The sequence below is a fragment of the Nestor notabilis genome, unplaced genomic scaffold (genome assembly GCF_000696875.1).
Source record: "Nestor notabilis isolate BGI_N333 unplaced genomic scaffold, ASM69687v1 scaffold16099, whole genome shotgun sequence".
NCBI lineage: Eukaryota > Metazoa > Chordata > Aves > Psittaciformes > Psittacidae > Nestor > Nestor notabilis.
Window position 1 is genome coordinate 26,650 of NW_009945227.1, and position 18,002 is coordinate 44,651.

The 18,002-nt window shown below is 40.5% G+C and overlaps 1 protein-coding gene across 1 annotated transcript; it reads right to left on the bottom strand.

The window, feature by feature from the left end:
- Positions 1-7,897: 7,897 nt before the first annotated feature.
- Positions 7,898-9,876, bottom strand: LOC104400407 (chromosome unknown open reading frame, human C4orf19). Its single transcript, XM_010022779.1, has 2 exons — positions 9,845-9,876; positions 7,898-8,843 (listed from the first exon to the last, which is right to left on the bottom strand). Exons 1-2 carry the CDS (start codon positions 9,874-9,876, stop codon positions 7,898-7,900), a joined length of 978 nt encoding a protein of 325 aa, XP_010021081.1.
- Between the last annotated feature and the right edge of the window lie 8,126 nt (positions 9,877-18,002).

Below are 18,002 nucleotides of genomic sequence, written 5' to 3' on the forward strand. Positions count from 1 at the left end.
TCTGCCACCTTAGGCCTGTTCTTTCCTTTTCCCTGCTAAGTGTGTAATACTGCTGGTAATGAATAAACAAGAAAACAGAGTGGTTAAGACTTGGCTGTCTAAATGTAAGACTTGCCCAGATAAAGATGGATTTGGGTTTTTTTTTTCTCAGTGTTTTGTAAAGTTGTGTATTTCATAACTTGTGTATTTCATAACTTTGTTGAGGGAGGTTTGCAGTTAGGCTCAAAGTACTGGCAGGTACTGGATGCAATTTCCATTTCTCTTGTTTTCCGTATCCTTAGTTTTTTCTTAATCGTTTTTCCTCTCCAGTTGTAGGGCTTGTGCAATAAGGCGTTGCTGGCCTCTTTACCTTTGCCATAGTTTGTCTCTTGCTCTGGATGCAGCATTTCGCCTGCTCTCTGCACCACCCGCAGCACAGCTGGCTGCTCGAGCTGCCGCAGCACAGAGCTGCAGGGCTCCCCGTCCATCTTGGTGGCGTGCTCCTAGCAGGCTCTAAGATCAGCTGGTGAGGCAAAGCCAATGAAGGGATATGTAGTGTTGGAGCAAGATGAGGAAAAGGCTGAACGGTTTGGGAAAGTGGTGTCTGTTCTTCTAAGCAATCAGAGAAAAGAAGGAAAGAAGGCAGAGACGCCAGGCCTGTAGTCCTGGAAGCATGAAGATGGCGGAAGCCTGTGAGGAGACTTCCCACCCTGCAAGGTCTGAAAGCTGGCAGTGCTGTTAAAGTAAGCAACCTCTGAATTATCTGACTGGGAGGCAAAGGGGTTGGTGGTGTGTTTTGCTAGTAAGTTTAGGTAAGAAGATACTAAGTCACCTGTGACGTGTGGGCCTTAGTGCAGAGCCTATTACATGGGTAGTGGTTGGCCGTCTGTCTGGACATGTGGTCAGGCTTGCTCTGACTGCGGTTTGTGTAAGGTCTTTGTAGAGCAGGCGTGTTGTATCTTAATTGAAATGTCTCTTAAAATATATGTGTGCAGCCCCTAGTGCTGTAGAGGTGCAATGGCATGAAGTTTAGCTGCAGTGTATCCGTCTCGTGCAAAGGAGGAGATATTGATGAATGTATTTTCCTATCAAAGTAACACCTCATTTTTATAGGTGAAAAACCTCTGTCCCTTCATCCCCCATCCTTCCTCCCCTGTCCCCCATTAGCGGTCGTTTCCTTGCCTATTTTCAGTTAGTCGGCTTGGTCTTGTTTCTTCTGGGCTGTGCTTTATATTTTGCAGTCAAAATAATTATCCTTTAAAAGCAGCAATCGTAGAGTCGTAAATTGAAATGCTCGTAGCATTTTCCAAATCTTATTTTTTCAAGGTTTTCACATACCTGTGTGTTTACACACACACACGCACATACATATGTGCATACCAGCTACGAGCAGCTTTTGCACAGAGCAGCTGAAATATGTGTTAGTAGGCAGCAGAGGGAGCTCTTGAAGCTTTTATCGATTATTCACACTTTGCGTGTGCCGGTGTAAAAATACAAATAGATAAATTTCACAGCTCCTAATTTAATCGATCGGGGGTGTCTCGCTGTTTCTCTGCAATAGCACTTTGAGTGGCCAGGGCTCCTGTGCCTCGGAAAGGGAAGGGGGTGGCTTCCTCGCCTCTGCCGCTATCCCGCCCCGTGGCCGGCCGGCAGCCTGGAAGTACCTGCTGCCGTTGTTAAAAGGAACAACGTAAACTTCTCCCTAAGCCAAATTTTTAATCAAAGCAGTGAGGAAGAACAGGATCTGTGGGGCATATGTCGAAACAATAGCGGTGTGCGTCGGCTGGTGATTAACACTCATGCATGAATCTGGAAAAGTAATTCTCAGTCAGGGTGGAGTTATGGGTATTATTTTGTAAAGCTTTTGATAATTTGTCTTGATTTTGATTCATGTCGGATCTTTTAGTACAGTTCTTTTTTGCAGATGCTGTGGGTGAGTTTTGTATGCAAGTCTGTATAAACAGGGGATTAATGATGACAAATTAACAGTAATCAATTCAGACGGTAGCATTATTCTGGCAAAGTGTGCTGTATGCTTATTAGATTTGCCACAGTGTTGCTTTCATGTATCAAACTGGAATTCATGGAGTTAAAAGTCTGTAATATTTCCTCAGTTCTGGAGATGGATTCTGGAGAAACTCATACCACTTTTGGCCACAGCCAAAGTCTCTTCATATAACACATTTTATATTGGAAATGTGGAAATTTTTGCATGGATTTTTTTTTCCCCCTGAAGATTGTACAGAAAAACTGATCTGAAGAATGTCCCTGAATTCATTTGCTATTGTCTTTTTTTTTCTGGATGAGGTTCTCAAATGCAGAGGAAAGTAAAGATTTATTTAGATAGCAACCTTTAGATGTGAGATGGGAAGAACCTAGGTTATTCATTCTTGGCCAGATCCCTACAGTTTGTCCTCAAATACTTAAACAATATTTTAATCTCATTCATACAAGTCATTTTGCCTTTGTCGCTTACCTTCCTTTCCTTTTGCGTAAGTCTAGGTGAATTACTTGCTATCACTTGGTACAGTTCCAGGCATTAAGAGCAGGGGATAGCATGTGTGATCACAGATTATTGGAAATCTGGCCATGCTTGAGGTCAGGGTGAATAGTTGAGGGTGTTGCCTTGCTCTCCTTTCTGCTTCTGCACCCTCATAAAAATCAAGCTAATCTCTAGCTCAGAGTAAGTAGAAGGAAGCTCAGTGAGCAAACAAATGAAACTGCGGTCTTCGTGTGACATGGTTTTATTGTGGGGTTGGTTCAGTACTTAAGTCATCTGCAACCTGATTTAATATTGGGATGCCATACTTCCTGAAACACTTGGAGGTTTTTTTCTGTTTTGCTGCAGCATGCAGGGGTTTTTTTCAGTTGGTAATATACAGAAACTGAATTACAGAGTATGGCAAACACCTGTTAAATCCTGTTTAATCTATAATAATTTCAGTCAAGGTGCAGAGCAGGTAATCGTGTAACCCCCATAGTTTTGTTCGTGGTGGTAGTGAGATGACTGCTTGGGATCTGTACTTAAATAACTGGATTAAGAACAAAATCAAGACAGCCATTGTCTTTCCTGATTCATTGAGAGAATCCTGTTCTCTGAATTAAATTGTACAATGGAATATTGTTTTTCTCTGAGCAAAGGAGGAAGAGGTGGGGAGTAAAGCTGTCTAGTAAAGTTCCGTCATGAAATTGAATTAAACCATGTTAACAACGTTAAAATTTTATTTAACTATAAATTTTAAAGTCATGACTATATTAAGGCATAAAATTGCTACAATCTACTTCAATTTCTTATAGAATACAGGATGCACATTTAGCTTCATCCAGAATGTCAACAGCTCATGGTTTAAAATGGAAAAAGTCTCAAAGCAGGCAGGACAAAATTTACAGAAGTGCTGTTATTTGTGGGTGTGGACAGTATTTCCTGTTCCGTGTTTATCCAACTAGTTCAATTCCAGGATTGCCTGATCTGAAGTTTAGAAAATGCTTGTGAAGGTTCAAAATAAAGGAAAGTTTAAAAACAAACCTTCCTGAGAAGTCAATTGAAATTGTTAATGGAGAAGGGAGTCCTGAGACTGAGGTCTCTAGCTGTGTCTCTAAATGCACAAAATTTGGAAAACCTGGCCAGGGAAGGAGCTGAGGAGTTTCTGCTTTGATTTCAAGATGGTAAGGGGAAAAAAAAGTCTTTGCCAAGGGCTGTTTGTGTTGGAAAGACCAATGAAAGGGCCTTTATCTGATCTAACAATTACTATTAAACAGGTGTTCTAAAACCTAGAAAGACACAATGTCTGAAGCAATTCTGTTGATGGAACTTCTTTTAAATTGGTTTTTAATGTAGAATGACTTTGATAAATTTACTTGCTTGTGCATTCAGCGTGTTAAAGAGGTTCTAATATGTTTAATTTTGAAGTGATGCTGTTGTGCAATTTAGATGGATACCAATTTCCATCTACATGCAAGGAGAGATCACAATTAAAGATAATCTATTAGGAGTCATTGTTTCAGTGTAATTAACGTGCAATGTAGGCATTTGGATAAATATATGAAATACCACATACACTGGCCTTAAATGTTGAGATATTCTATTCTCACTTAGCAGATGTGATACATTGGCAAGAATTAATCTGGAAAATTAAATCACGTTTAGGAAACTGAAACTACAAATGCAGTGTAAGGTCAAGGGGTTTTTTTATAAGTCAGTGTTTCGTGTTTCATCATTTAAATGATAAAAATAGCATTTCTAGATTACTTTAAAGCAATCAAGTCTAGAGTATTTTAGAAAATAATAGACTTTCTATTTCTGGATTTTAATTTTTAATGGGAAGTCTCCATAGCAACACTTGCTGAGGCAAATTGTCTTTGTTCTTTAAAAGGAAGAAAAGAAAAATCTGTATGGGATTTATCTATTTCCAGGTTCCTGCTTTCTTATCTGGGTTTTCTTCACTGAACTGAAGAATTCCGCAGGATCAAATTTCAGGTTCTACTGTTGCTCTGTAAACAAATGTCCCCCATAATGTTTTCTCTAGGAAATAATTAACTTCCTTGAGTTGGGTGGACTGTGCTGTCTTCCACCCCTGTTGTCATATCTGAAATCCCTACAGTGATCTGAAATATTTTTCATAATCTGATGGTGACCCACTGTTAAATGAGAAGTTGCTAAGCTTACTCAATGTCTCTTTGCTTATATATGGAAAATTTACTATTTCCCTTTAAGCTGTGTTTCTAGTTTTGGAGAATAATGAGTAAAATATGAGCTGCCAAGATGCAAAATCTTTCATAGAAATACCAGCTCTTATAATAGTTTCCCATCCTGTTGCCTGTTATTTAGTGCAGTGTATGTCTTCACACTCACCTATATAGAATTACATCAAATAGAGAAATATTGGCCAGCCAACTCTGGTTAATTCCTTTTGTATTGAAGGAATTTAAACTCTACTTCATAAACGAGCCCTCTGAATATAGGAAATGCATTTGATTGGTATCTGAAGTTAGGGTAATTGTGGTGAAGAGGTATCTTAAACTGTGTAGTTTTTGAGAGAAGTCTTAAAATACGCAATTTACTTTTGATTCCTGTGACTTTTCCTTGTGACCTTCTCTGTTTTCTCAAGATACTAAATTTTACTCTCACAATTTTCTGAGCAAAATGAGTGTTCAAGCTAGCAGTGTCTGTGTTTCTTTGGATCATCTGAGGACACTGGGTAATATCTGGTTCTCACATAATTATTTAAAAGCTGATTTTTGGTATTTAAAAATTCTTTCTGAAATAATTGATTCTTTCACATTTATTGTGAAAAGTGTACTGCAGTCTCAGAAATATCTGAGAATTCATTCTTGACACGATTCTGTGACATTGTAGTGTAACCTTAACTTGAAGGGATATAGACACATACATAAATTTAAACCCCATCTATATATATATATGTACGTATGTATGTATATGTTGAGAAGTTAAAAAATAACCAAACCCTGCACAGGGCACTTGTAGATAGCAGGCAAGAGAGACCTGAATGCTGGTGATGCCTCATAGGTTTATTTCATGGAAGCTTTCCATATCCTGCAGATTCGAGGTATGTATATGTCTTTGGTTAAGTGAAGCATTGACCAGTTATTTCTGGCACAGTGAATATACTTGCTTTACACTGGTTTGCCTTTCTTGTATTTAAGACAATGAAAACTTGGGCTGCAAGAAGTGCCGTGTTTATGACCCAGTTGATCTCTTGCGGAGGATTTAAGTCTGGTGGTCCACATTTGTGAGCCACAATTGCCTGTAGAAGAGATGCCTGGTTTGAAGTGTCCAGATGTGATTTGGATTTGACCAGGTGCTCTCCTCTAGCGTGTTTTAATTCTTGGGGAGCAAGATGAAAACTTGCTGTGATTTGCACTCAAAGTTCAGGTTGTAGTTCAGTTGATACTGAAAAATTCGGTATGTTTCCTGGGGTGTTTGTTGCATTTCTTTTATGTTTTTTTTTGCTTAAATCCTTTCTCATGGTTCATATCATGGTGCAGCAGGGGGTGGCGGGTCCCTGGGGCTGGGAAGTGGGGAGTAGTGGAGGCTCCCCCAGGAGCAACAGGGCTGGACCTCACAGTCAGGCCTGTCTCACCACCCCAGCAGGGAGCAGGGCACTTGGGGGGGCACTGGGGCAACCCAGCCCTGGGCATAAGGCATCTCCAGTGGGGCCAGCCTGAGGCTTGGCCAGGCTGTCAGCCTGCAGGTAGCCCCTGCTCAGCAGGGCCCATGGCCAGCCTGGGCTGGCCTGTGGGGAGCTGGGGCAGGGTAGGATGCTTCCCAGGGGCTGCTGATATGGGGTCCTGGGCCAGTAGACAGGAACAGCCAGGCCTGGTGATGCCCTCAGAGCCCTAACAACATAGAAGCGGACATATACCACGTGTTGTCATAACCATGACAAAGAATATGCAATGTGCAAGTGGTCTTTTACTGTCATTCAATATTATAGTAATTTTTGATACACAAATGTGCTCATAAAACTTGTGTGACTCAGGCTTAGAATGGCCTTTTAAAAGAGGAAAGTGATAGAGAAATCAACAGTACTACAATACTTTACAAATATATGAAGCTTTTTTATTCTACAGATACATTGTGGTGACTTTCATCTGTAGCTGAATATAGTTCTCTTGAAGCTGACTTTTAATTAATTTTTTTAATTGCTTCTAGGGGTATCATTAATGTTTTGAGAAACTGAAATCTTTATTTGATCAGTTTAAACAGAATCTGCACGTAAACAGAAATAATTTCAATATCTATACATTACTTAAACCCCACCTCTAATATTTTGATCTTTGCATGTGTTAATGGTTGACTAGAATTCAGCATATACTGTTGGCAAATACACAGTTGGTGCTTTCCATGTATCTAGTGAGAGCTATATGTTATATTACTTCTTTTATGTAACTGATATATAAACAGAAAATGCATAAAGCACAAAAGTTGCCAGATAATTTTTTTATGTGATTAAAACCAATTTATTCAGAATTTATAACAGAAACTCGGAAACCACATTTCAGTATAAAATGTTGAGCACTTCGAACCATTAAGATCGAACTTTTGATGAATTGTCAGGACCAAATTGGTCTCTACCTCTTTTTTCCTCCCCCCTCACAAGAAAGGTCAGTGTACTAGTCTGACATCAGAGGGAGGGTAAATGCTCCAGGAACGCAGCTGGTATTTTCAGGTCTTACGCTTAATTCAGCTTGGAAGTTCAATCCTTTTCTGCTCTTAAATTTTAAGGACTACAGCAGAGCCAGGGAGGGGTCCACACTGTTTGTATATAAACAAAACACATCTTGCTGGGGATGTTTATGAGACACAACCTGTTTGCAAGCTGTATTGTTAAGGCACGTGATGTGTGCCTGGAAAAATTAGCAGAATTGAGAAGTCTCAGGCTGTAGTTTTACCACAGTTTTAATCTATCCAAACTGTTAAGGCTGAGATTTGATCCCTCTCCAGCACCACTGGTAGTGTGTGTGCAGTTTTTATGTGAGCTACTTCAGCTCATTAAATCAACACGAAGTTACCCATTCTCTTGGATTTGGCTAGGCTTCTGCTATCTTAGTGAACTGAAGCAGGTCATTTGGGGTATCTAACTAAGTCCAGGGAAGGTGTAAGGGAAGAGGTGAGGTTATTGTAATGCCAGCTGTATGTGCACAGATTTAGGCTTAATCTGGACTGGAACTGTAAACAAAATGAAGTGGAAGCTAAGCTGCCTTCTCTATTTCATACATCAATAGATCATGGAAATCTGGGTCAGGTTTGGGTTGGGTTTTTGGTTGGCTTTTTTTTTTCTTTCTTTTTTTTGGGCTAACATGTTCGTAACAGCTGTCCACATGTGCTATACATGTGATACATAGATCCAGAAATAAAATCTGGATCTTACCCAGTGTATGAGAAATAAACCTTAATCTAGTATTCATCATCATCATCCAGGTCTTCCCCTGCAGTTGCAGCTTCCAGTGCAGCCAGAGCTGCTGCAACTTCTGCATCTTCCTCCTCTATTTCTCCACTGATGTCTTTACCTTTGGGGTGTGTGGATGCCTGTGCTACTTTAGAAACAGCCACAGCAGTGATACCAGCCATAATGCTCTCACTCAAACTTGTGGAGTCAGTTTTAAAAGGTCCAATACTGCTCTCCTTCATAGGTGGAGGTGGGGTTACACAAAGATCCTGGTCCTGCATTGCTGAAGGCCCAGTGTTTTGGTCTGAGTGTGCAGAATTGACTGAAAAGCTGTCTTTTTCAACATAGTTCCTGTTTTGATTGCCATTTTGGAGGTAATCAGTATCTGGCAGTTGTGTGGCATTGTTTTGTGTCTCCAGTATTGCACTTCCTTTAAGAAAGATGATGTCTTCTGCAGATTGGGAGTTACCATCTTGAATACTGTTTGGCTCATTGCAGGTTGCCTTCCTCTGCCTGGCTGCCTCTAGGTCAAGTTCTTGACCGGACCTATTTGTTTTAGTGTAAAAGTCTCTGTTGCTGGCTGAAGAAACCTCTGACTGGCTGGAGGTTCCCTGTTCACTGGCTTCTTTCGCTGGGTTTGTGTTGGGGTTGAGCATGGAGTGCACTCCAGCACAGGAGCTGCCACCGTTGACTGCAACATCAAGCTTTGCAACACAATTCACAAGACCATCCTCTTGAAAATCATTGTCTCCATGGTTCCAGAGAGTTTCTTTTCTGTTATTTATCTGACTTTTATTTTCTGTTCTGTTTAGCTCATCCTTCTGGAGTTCGTTTTTATGTTCTTGAATTTCACTGTTCTCTTTGGATTTATTGCTGCCTTGCTCATTGTGTTTATAGCTGCTTACTTCATGAATGCGTCCAGGCGATTGTACTTCTTCTGGATCAAAAATATAGCTGGAGGAAGAAAAATTTGCAAAGGAAATGTTAATTATGCTGTTAATTAATATGATTAGAAAAAGGATTAAGCTTAATTTTTAAGTTGAAGACCTCGAATAACTGGTGTCACTAAACTTTACCTGGGGTCCTGAGCATGAACTAAACCAAATGGAAACTGAACTGTGCTGTAGGCTGCTGTGTCCTGGGTCTGACCATAACTAACCCCCACAGTGAGATTCACCAGGAGCGTGAGGATGATAACTGAGAACTATGAGCTGATTGTTGCATGTTTCCAGCTTTATTTTTTTTTTCTTGAGGGGGGTGTTGTTGATTCATTGATCAGCTAATGAGTAGTAGTTATGGATATGTCCTCATGTTGTTGCTAAAATAAGTGCCATTTTTTCCCTGGTGGTCTTGTTTTCAAGTCTTACCTTTTTGACATTTTTTTTTTTTTTTTTTTTTTTTGGCCCCTTTTTCTTTCCTTTCTTACTTAATTTTTCCTCTTGCTCCATATTTTCCTTGACTTACTTCTTCCAGAGCCTCTCTCTTTTCTTTGTCTCACATGGCACGAGTTTTCTTTCCCACTTCACTTTTCCCACAGAGGTGTGGCCAAGGGAAGAAGTAACAACTAACTACATTTAAAAGCTATGATGGAAGTAAGGATCTGTATTTCATTTTCATTGCTCAGGAGAAAAGAAGGATCTGACAAAGTCTGTGCTTCTTGTTCTCCTGAAGTGAGGGGAGCTCATGCTACCTAAATGAGAAAAAGCTTTGCTAAAGATGAATTTTCAATGCCACACAGCTTTTCTCTGGGATAGGAATGATAGGAAATGGGCCTCAATTACAGTAAAACAAAAGGACATTTGCAGGACATCAGTATGCCTGTGCTCTGGCATGACTTTAGAGATACTGTAAACCTGGGGGAAACCCCAACTTTGTAAATAGGCTTAATTTAAGCACAGATACATGTTTTAATGCATTTCTTTTATTGGGTCTAAGCAAATATTGTTCTATTGTACCTTTGTATCATTTTGCAGCACCTGCACCCCATCTGGATATTCTTTAATCTGAAAAGAGAGAGAGGGGAGGCAAGAGAGGGGAGGTGAGTGAAGCATTATGAAATTAATGCATGGGTAATTGCATTGAAAATGATGCTCTCGTTTAGAAGGGTTCTGTTATCTAAAAAGAAAGATGCCTGCACAAGAATGGATACAGTACAGTTCAAGGTCTTTCTAGGTAACTGTCTTGAATTGACAGCAGCCTTCATTTGGGGAAAAACCTGGGGAAGAATTTAACAGTTCTTAAACAGACAGCAGTGTTATCCCCTAATAGTTTCCTAAGCAACTTTATGACTTAGAGGCTCCTACATCAGAGTCAGAATAGTTGGTTTCTGTGTTTTCTTTGTGGGGTGTTTTTTTGTGTGTTTGCTGGGGTGGTTTGTTTTTGGTCTTTTTTTTGGCAGCTGTTGATGGACTTTTCTTCCATGAATTTGTCCAGTTGTTTTCTGAACTCAAGTATACTGCTAGCATCTACAGCATCCTTTACTTGGGAGTTTCACAGCCCAGCCTTGCCTGTGCGAAGAAGTACCTGCTTTTGTTTGACTTGAACTTGGTTCTTGTAATAGTATTTGATGCCTTCTATTTCTTGTACTGGAGCAGATGGAGAACATCATGTCCTATTGTCACTGTAGTACAGGTCCAGTACTGCCCCTTCAGTTCCGACAGAATCCTCACCTTTATAAATGTTCCCCATACTGACATTGTTTTGTGCCTGTAGATGGTTCTTGTGGTGGTTCTCTTGGTCATCTGCATTTCAACATCCTTCTTAGATGAGGTATGGGAACCCCAAAAGCAGTTTGCAAAGTGTGGGAAATTACAGATTTATTCTTTCCTAATAACTCCTGCCCCAACTTAGTTGGCTCTGTGACAGCTACTGAGTAGAGGTCACATTTTTGTGGAAATGTCTCTTAGATACAGACATGTTGCTGTGATTGGCACTTTATTATATGTGGTGTGTGTTTTGTACCTCCATTTTACTACATTAAACTTCTCAGAGTTTGGCTAGAACTAGCAGGGAGTTTGCATATTGCTACATCTCTGAGAGCTTTTTGTGTATGTGTGTCATTTCCTGACCAAGTGAGATGACAAGAGTTACCTATTACATGGTTCAAATACCAGAGTCTTTTATTATGGGAAGAAACAGTTTGCTGATTTGGATCCTTGAGAACTTTCATATTCTGAACCTAAAGACAAGACGGATCTGAACATCCCAAAGTTCTAGGAAAAAAAATTATTCTTTTTGGGTTAGGGCTATGTTATTTCAAGTTTATCAAGTCAGGACAAGTTTTTAATGTTTTGTCCATTGTTACTCAGGCACTTTCATTTCCTCTTGGGATGTTCTACAACCTTTCATACTTTTGCCATTGCCTAAGGACAGCAGCTCACTTCCCATAAAACAGAAATTGATGATGCAAGGTCAGGGTATTTTCTAGAGTGATTTATTCACAGAACACTAAAGGCAAATAGTATTGATTTATTTGTACCAGGCATAGCCTGAACTGCGTACCAGTGATATGCTAGCAGAAATTAAATTAAAACTTTGTCGTATGGGCTTACTGTTTCACTTCCTCCCTCCTCTGTTCCCACCCCCCCACCCACCCCCATCTGGTGTTAGCAGTAAACAAAATGCTTGATGTCAAGCCCCTCATTCCTGAAGCCTCTAAGGACCTACAATCATTTAGCAGCTGGTTTTAGCTCCCTTCCATGTCTCTGCTGATCTTGTGCTGCAGGTCATCACCCTCCACCCCGCAACAATGTCATAGTAGGAATACTTATACAAGGTTTTTCATCCGAAGAGGATGCAATAACTGGTAAGGTGGTCATTTGTACTGACCAGCTTTATGTGCAGTTGCTTTGCAGTACAAAGGCATTTGGACAGGTTTGACTAAATACAGGGTGTATTTGAGTTGGCTGGCATAGTTGTCTTTTCCAGCCAAAGAGGAATTCTTCATTACTTTGATAATGTTAAAAGCTGAATTAGCTATAGTTCTTCTTTAGGTTAAGACTGATTTGAAGCTAATTGGAGTGTCCGCCCCTATGTGGACACTTGGTTTGAGTAACACCTTCAGTTTGAGCTTAAACCTGCTTATAAACTGAAAGAACAAAACTTGCATAAAGCTAAGCAGCTGTTGAAGGTTGAGTCTAACAATTCTCAGTAGTTAGTGGGTTACCACCATCGTAACTTCAATTGCTGTGGCTTGGCTTTAAAGTTCATAGGTTTGGTGAAACCACCTCCAGTTTGTATGTTTCTGAGAACAGATACTGCTTCTAGCTAGGTGTGGGCGCTTCAGGTCAGGCTGCTTCTGTTTAACCTTTTATCTGACAAATTTCCTACTCAGTGCTTTTGTTTGTTACTTTTTGCGGGTTTTTTTTTTTAACCATTGGGAAATGCTAATTGCTGTCCTTTGTTCTGTTGTAAAGACACTTGTGATCATCATAGAAGGCAATTAAAAATGGAAATTACTGTTGTTGTTTTCATGGGAAGCACTTTCCTGGTTGTTGGTGGTGCTTTGTTTGTTTTTTCTTTAATTACAGTCGCTGTTTGAATTCTCTCCGCAGCTACTGCTTTAAGCTTTTCCACTGATTAGTTACAACTGGATCTGCCCTCTGGCATGAATAAACTATTACATGTGGAAAATGCTTTATGGTGTATTATCTCATAAATTATTTCACATCTGAGGGGTGTTGGTTGATGAGAAGCTTGACATGAGCTGGCAGTGTGCGCTTGCAGCCCAGAAAGCCAGCCGTATCCTGGGCTGCATCAAAAGAAGCATGACCAGCAGGTCAAAGGAGGTGATCCTGCCCCTCTACTCTGCTCTTGTGAGACCTCACTTGGAGTATTGTGTACAGTTCTGGTGTCCTCAACATAAAAAGGACATGGAGCTGTTGGAGCAAGTGCAGAGGAGGGCCACGAGGATGATAAGAGGACTGGAGCACCTCCCGTATGAAGACAGGCTGAGAAAGTTGGGGCTGTTCAGCCTGGAGAAGAGAAGGCTGCGTGGAGACCTCAGAGCAGCCTTCCAGTATCTGAAGGGGGCCTATAAGGATGTTGGGAGGACTCTTCATTAGGGACTGTAGTGGTAGGACAGGGGGTAATGGCTTTAAACTTAAACAGGGGAAGTTTAGGTTAGATATAAGGAAGAAGTTCTTCACAGTGAGGGTGGTGAGGCACTGGAATGGGTTGTCCAAGGAAGTTGTGAATGCTCTAACCCTGGAGGTGTTCAAGGCCATGTTGGACAGAGCCTTGGGTGACATGGTTTAGTGCGAGGTGTCCCTGCTCGTGGCAGAGGGGTTGGAACTAGATGATTTTAAGGTCCTTTCCAACCCAAACCATTCTATGATTCTATCTCAGAAATTGGAACACTGTTTTACAATGTTGCTTTCTGAACACTGGTTTCGTTTTTCCTTTGCCTTTCCATATTCGTAACAATCAAGACAAGTTGGAAAATAATTCTGGGGAACAAATAGCCTTGTAGCATGAAAAGGTATGTTTTAATCCTACTTATCTTGTTTTGGATACCTTGCTCTAAAGACTTGTGTGATGTTTGTAGTTCCATTAACAGATAAGTAGGTTTAATAAGCTCCTGTCTGGAGCAGTTTGAATTAAGGACATGCTACAGACTTGCAACAAAAAAGAGTTAGAGAGCTCAAGCAACAGGTGATGATATGTGATACTCAGTTTAGAAACATTGCATCCCTTTTATGCTCAAACTTCTTTTGCCTTTATATAAGATGTATATTTATAAGTTAGATGTTCTTTGCTGCTAAATTGATTAGATAATTTCAGATGAACATGACATGATGTGGAATGCTCCCTTGCAGAATGCTTTGGGGGCTAGTTCCCCCACAAGAAAGGCTGCCTGTCTAAGGTGCCTAAGTGCTTGGTGCTTTAACATTTAGATCCTCACAATTCAGATCAAACTGCCATTAATCCTGGACATCATTCTTTCTCAATCATGAAATTCCCAAAGGCTTGTAAATTTGTCACTGGTTATTATGCAGTCACTTAATCCTGAACATTAACACATCATCTGTCATTGAAGGTCTACTAAAATGTTAAGTACAGATTTTCATATTTTTTTGGACATGCACTGGAACACTTGGAGCATTCACAGGAAGGGGACAGAGCTGCTCAAGGTGAGATGATTGAAGAAGGCCTTGAATTAGTTTTTTTTACTCTGCTAAATTTTAAACTGTCACTTCCCAGCTTTGAGTTGCTGCTGAATTTCTGAAGAGTGCATCTGAGGGTGAGCGTGTACCAATTTCTACAAAATAATGAGATTCTTGCCACATTAAAGAGTAGGATAGCCTTGTGGTTTGCATATTCAGTGTCAGTTGCCCCTTCAGTTAAAGTTATGATACTTTTCTTCAGTAAAAGAGGTGGAAGAGGCCCAACTCTGTGTGTGTTTCTCTCAGCCACTCCAGCAGCAGACCTTTAGCTTACCATGCAAAAGGTAGTCTAGATATAATGTCCTTGCCATGTGTTAAATGAGTGTTCACAGAGAGACCAGGGAGACCTGGTGCTATGAAAGAGTGCCTTTCTTCCTCTAAAGGAAAGTGATATAGAAGAGAAACTATTTCAAAATCAGTTGGGGAAAACCCTACTGTGGAAGGAGGAAGTAATTAGACTTAATTTGAGGAAAGCAGAACACCAACGCCATTAGTAAAACATTTTGAAAAAGGGGTGTAGGGGAGTTGTTAAATATTTTTACAGTGGCACCTGCTAAGAGTGAAATGGGACTTCTGAAGTGTGAGACCTGATAAGGAAAGCAAAACTAGTGTCTGACTCCAGGAAGGTAACCTTGCATTTCAAGCCACAGAGCGCTTTAAGAGATGTCTGCTTTGCTTTATCAGATTTGAGAAACACAACGTATCTGATTTTAAATTATGCAATAACATAGCTTCTATTGTCTATTTAAACTGTAGCTGTGTTATGAATAAACAGAAGGCAAATGGAAGGTGATGCCATGAAAAGTGAAGGAGAAATATTTTTGAGAAATAAATGGGTTGACAACCTTTCTCAATATTCTTGGGAGTTTACATGGAAGCAATAAAAGGCCAATCTTATTTTTGTTCATGGTGTGGTTTTTCTTCTGGTTTGCTGACTTTTGACCCAAGTCATTCTTTTTAAGCCAGATGTGGGTTTTGCTTCTTTGTGGTTCCCCTCCCCCACTGGTGCTTTATCAGCTTTTGCTGTTTCTTAGGCTTTTTTCTCTCCTCCATCCTTTCCTGCTCTAGATTACAAAGCAAGGTGTTTTTTTCCTACTTGTACATTATCTGGGCTGCTAAGCCTGAATGATGCATCTTCCAGGGTCCTGGGGCACCTCTTTCTGATGACTATTTCCAGTAGAGGCACCTTTCAGACTAGACCCTGCTGGTGTCTTCCTCATTAGTCTGCTGTGCTTGGCATTCCTCAGTGAAACCTGCCTATTCTTAGGGTACCATCCTGAGCTACCAGTCTCTTTGCAATGGACAAGAAACCCTTGCTCATCAAAATTAAGCTTTTTTTTTGCTAGCAAGGTCTCATATAGATGCCAAATGCTAACCAGCTAAAAGGTATACTCACAGAAGCAAATGTGGGAAGAGAAAGTGTTTGGAATGAAATATGTACAGAGGCAATAAAGAATTTGGGATGGGAATAACCTTAGAGAGCTCTAGCACTTTGGCTTTTCCTAAGGGGAGGTGTGGTTTGCCTTCTGTGCTGAGTAGGCATTCACACTTACTGGAAGATTTCAGAGGCTGTCCTCAGCACGTGCCAAGCTCTGAGAAAGGGTCAGGCACGTCCAGGTTGGAGGAGGGAAGTGTGATGTCCCTGCTCATTGCAGGGGAGTTGGACTAGTTGACTTTTAAAGGTCCCTTCCAACTTAAACCATTCTATGATTCCATGATTCTATGTGTTACTGAGGGGTGGAGGCACAGGAGTGGTTCATCTGGATGACAGATAATATATAAGAGGCATAGAAAGATGTGAACAGATGGTAAAGCTGAGAAGAACTACATTTAGAAATTTAGAAAACTAGTAAACATACAGTAGAAAACATCACCAGCCTGTGGCAGAGGGAGAAAGGATAACAGGGAAAAGGTTGTAAAGGAAGAAAAACCAGGAACATAATTTCAGTAAGCACACACTGTATAGGCTATTCAGTACTATTGTATGAATATAATCTGTAAGAACTGTCTCACTTTGCTTAAAATACAGAGAACACTTCAAATACCTGTGTGTATTTTTCCTGACAATCACTATGCTGAGGCCAGAGGGCCTTTGGGGGCAGCTGGGGGGCAACACCAAACCTGTGCCCAGCATTGTCCGAGCAACCTGATCTAGTTGAAAATGTCTCTGCTTATTGTGGGGGGCTTGGATTAGATGACCTTTGAAGGTCTTTTCAAACCTGAACTATTCTATGATTCTGTAATGGTCTCTGGAGACTAACCACTGACAAAACCTTGAGCTGATAGATAAATGTCTTCTGAAACCAAATTACTTTCCTACAAAACTTCAGATCAGTTCTACTCCTGTACCTGAAAGTTACGGCCCAGTTTGGCTGGAACAGTCACATTTAGCATACAGATGAGAACCAAAAACAAAAGTGAAAATCAAGGCATAGAATGCCTGATCTTTTCCATCAAGTCTCTAGAGTCTTTGGCAGCTCTTGTCTTAGCGATGTTAAGTTTGGGCATTTGCTAACAAATCTGTGCTTAACTCTGCATTGAGGTCAATACTTAAAGCTCCACTGAAGACTACCTACTTTCGTTTTTCCTAACTGAATCTTTTTTCCTAACTGAATCTGGAGATTTATTTTAAAAGTGCTTCAGGCAATAACTGATCTAAAATAAATGAACTAACCTGAGGAATTATTGTAATATGCTCCTTTATAGGAAGCAGGTCCTGCCTCATGGGCTCTTTTTGTCTGTCTGTTTTTCTGTAGCTGAATTGGCTTCAGTCTCTTTCTTCACACTTTCTTAAAGTGCACCACTGAAGTGTTGTTTCTGTGCTTGAGCCATCTTGCAGTGCAGCCCTAGTGAGATACCTGTCTGTGCTGTCCCACTGATGGAGTATGACCTGCAGATTGACTTTGTCACCCTGCAGTCCCTGCTGTCTGCATTGCTCTGCAAGAAGAGGGAACTGTGCAAGTGCTTTTCCTGGTGCAGCTTGATTTACTCTCCTGTTTTGAGGGAGGCAATTTCTGTATTTGAGAATAAGGAGTGTCCCCCAGAAAGAGCCTTATGCTATCCTGCCAGCACAAGGTTATTGAGAAGTTTATCATTACCTGTTCATCTTTTCATTTACTTTACAAACAAAGTTGGGGAGCTGCACAGGTCTACCAGCCACTTCTCCATTGAAACCTTATTTGCCCACTGAGCCATTTGCATGCATCCCTAGTACAGCTAGAAGATAAGTACACCCTGAAGATAAGAGAAGTTGACACAGAGGGAGACATCAAAAACTTGTATAAAACTTCTTCAGCTGTATCTTAACTACAGTGGTGACTTATGGCGGTCAGCTTTGGATGTTTGACTCCTATTGGCACCCTCTGCTTGCTTGCTTTTCAAATTGGATCCCCTGTAACGGATAAATAGAATCATTGCATAAATGCAAATAATCCTTACATTATCCTCAGTTGTCAAGAAGAATATTTATAGGTTTTTCTTGAAGATGATTCTTTCCCTCTTTTCTCCCTGGCCAGGCTGAATTGAGACCATACCCTGTACGTTGTTCAGGCAGTGGCCTGATTCTTTATATGTTTTCATGACTGAAGTGTCAGACTTCTGAGAGATATTGCACACTAACACTGTGTACAAATAATGTCTGGTTTTTTTCAACGAGGCAAGAATTTGATGTATTCTGTATGTTATTCAAGGCACGAAGTTTAGGGTTTGTTTTATGTGTTATATTAAGAGTATAATTCATGTTTTTTCCCAATGAAACCATGATACCGATTTAGACTTGTATTTACTTCAAGTGAGAAAAGTGGCTTTAACTGGGGCAGGTACCAAAACCTGAAAGTTGCCCTGCATCAGAAGCATGTGTTGCTTGTTATCTGGGAATTTATAGGACTCACTCAGCTATGGCTTCATAAATTTTGATGCTTTGTATTCTGAAATAGAGTAGTTCTTTTGT

Bases quoted from the DNA above. Each gene is read 5' to 3' on its own strand.
- LOC104400407 (XM_010022779.1), bottom strand. From the start codon at position 9,876: ATGGGGTGCAGGTGCTGCAAAATGATACAAAG. The intron at 8,844-9,844 runs GTACAATAGAAC...TTCTTCCTCCAG, and splicing joins TGCTGCAAAATGATACAAAG to CTATATTTTTGATCCAGAAG.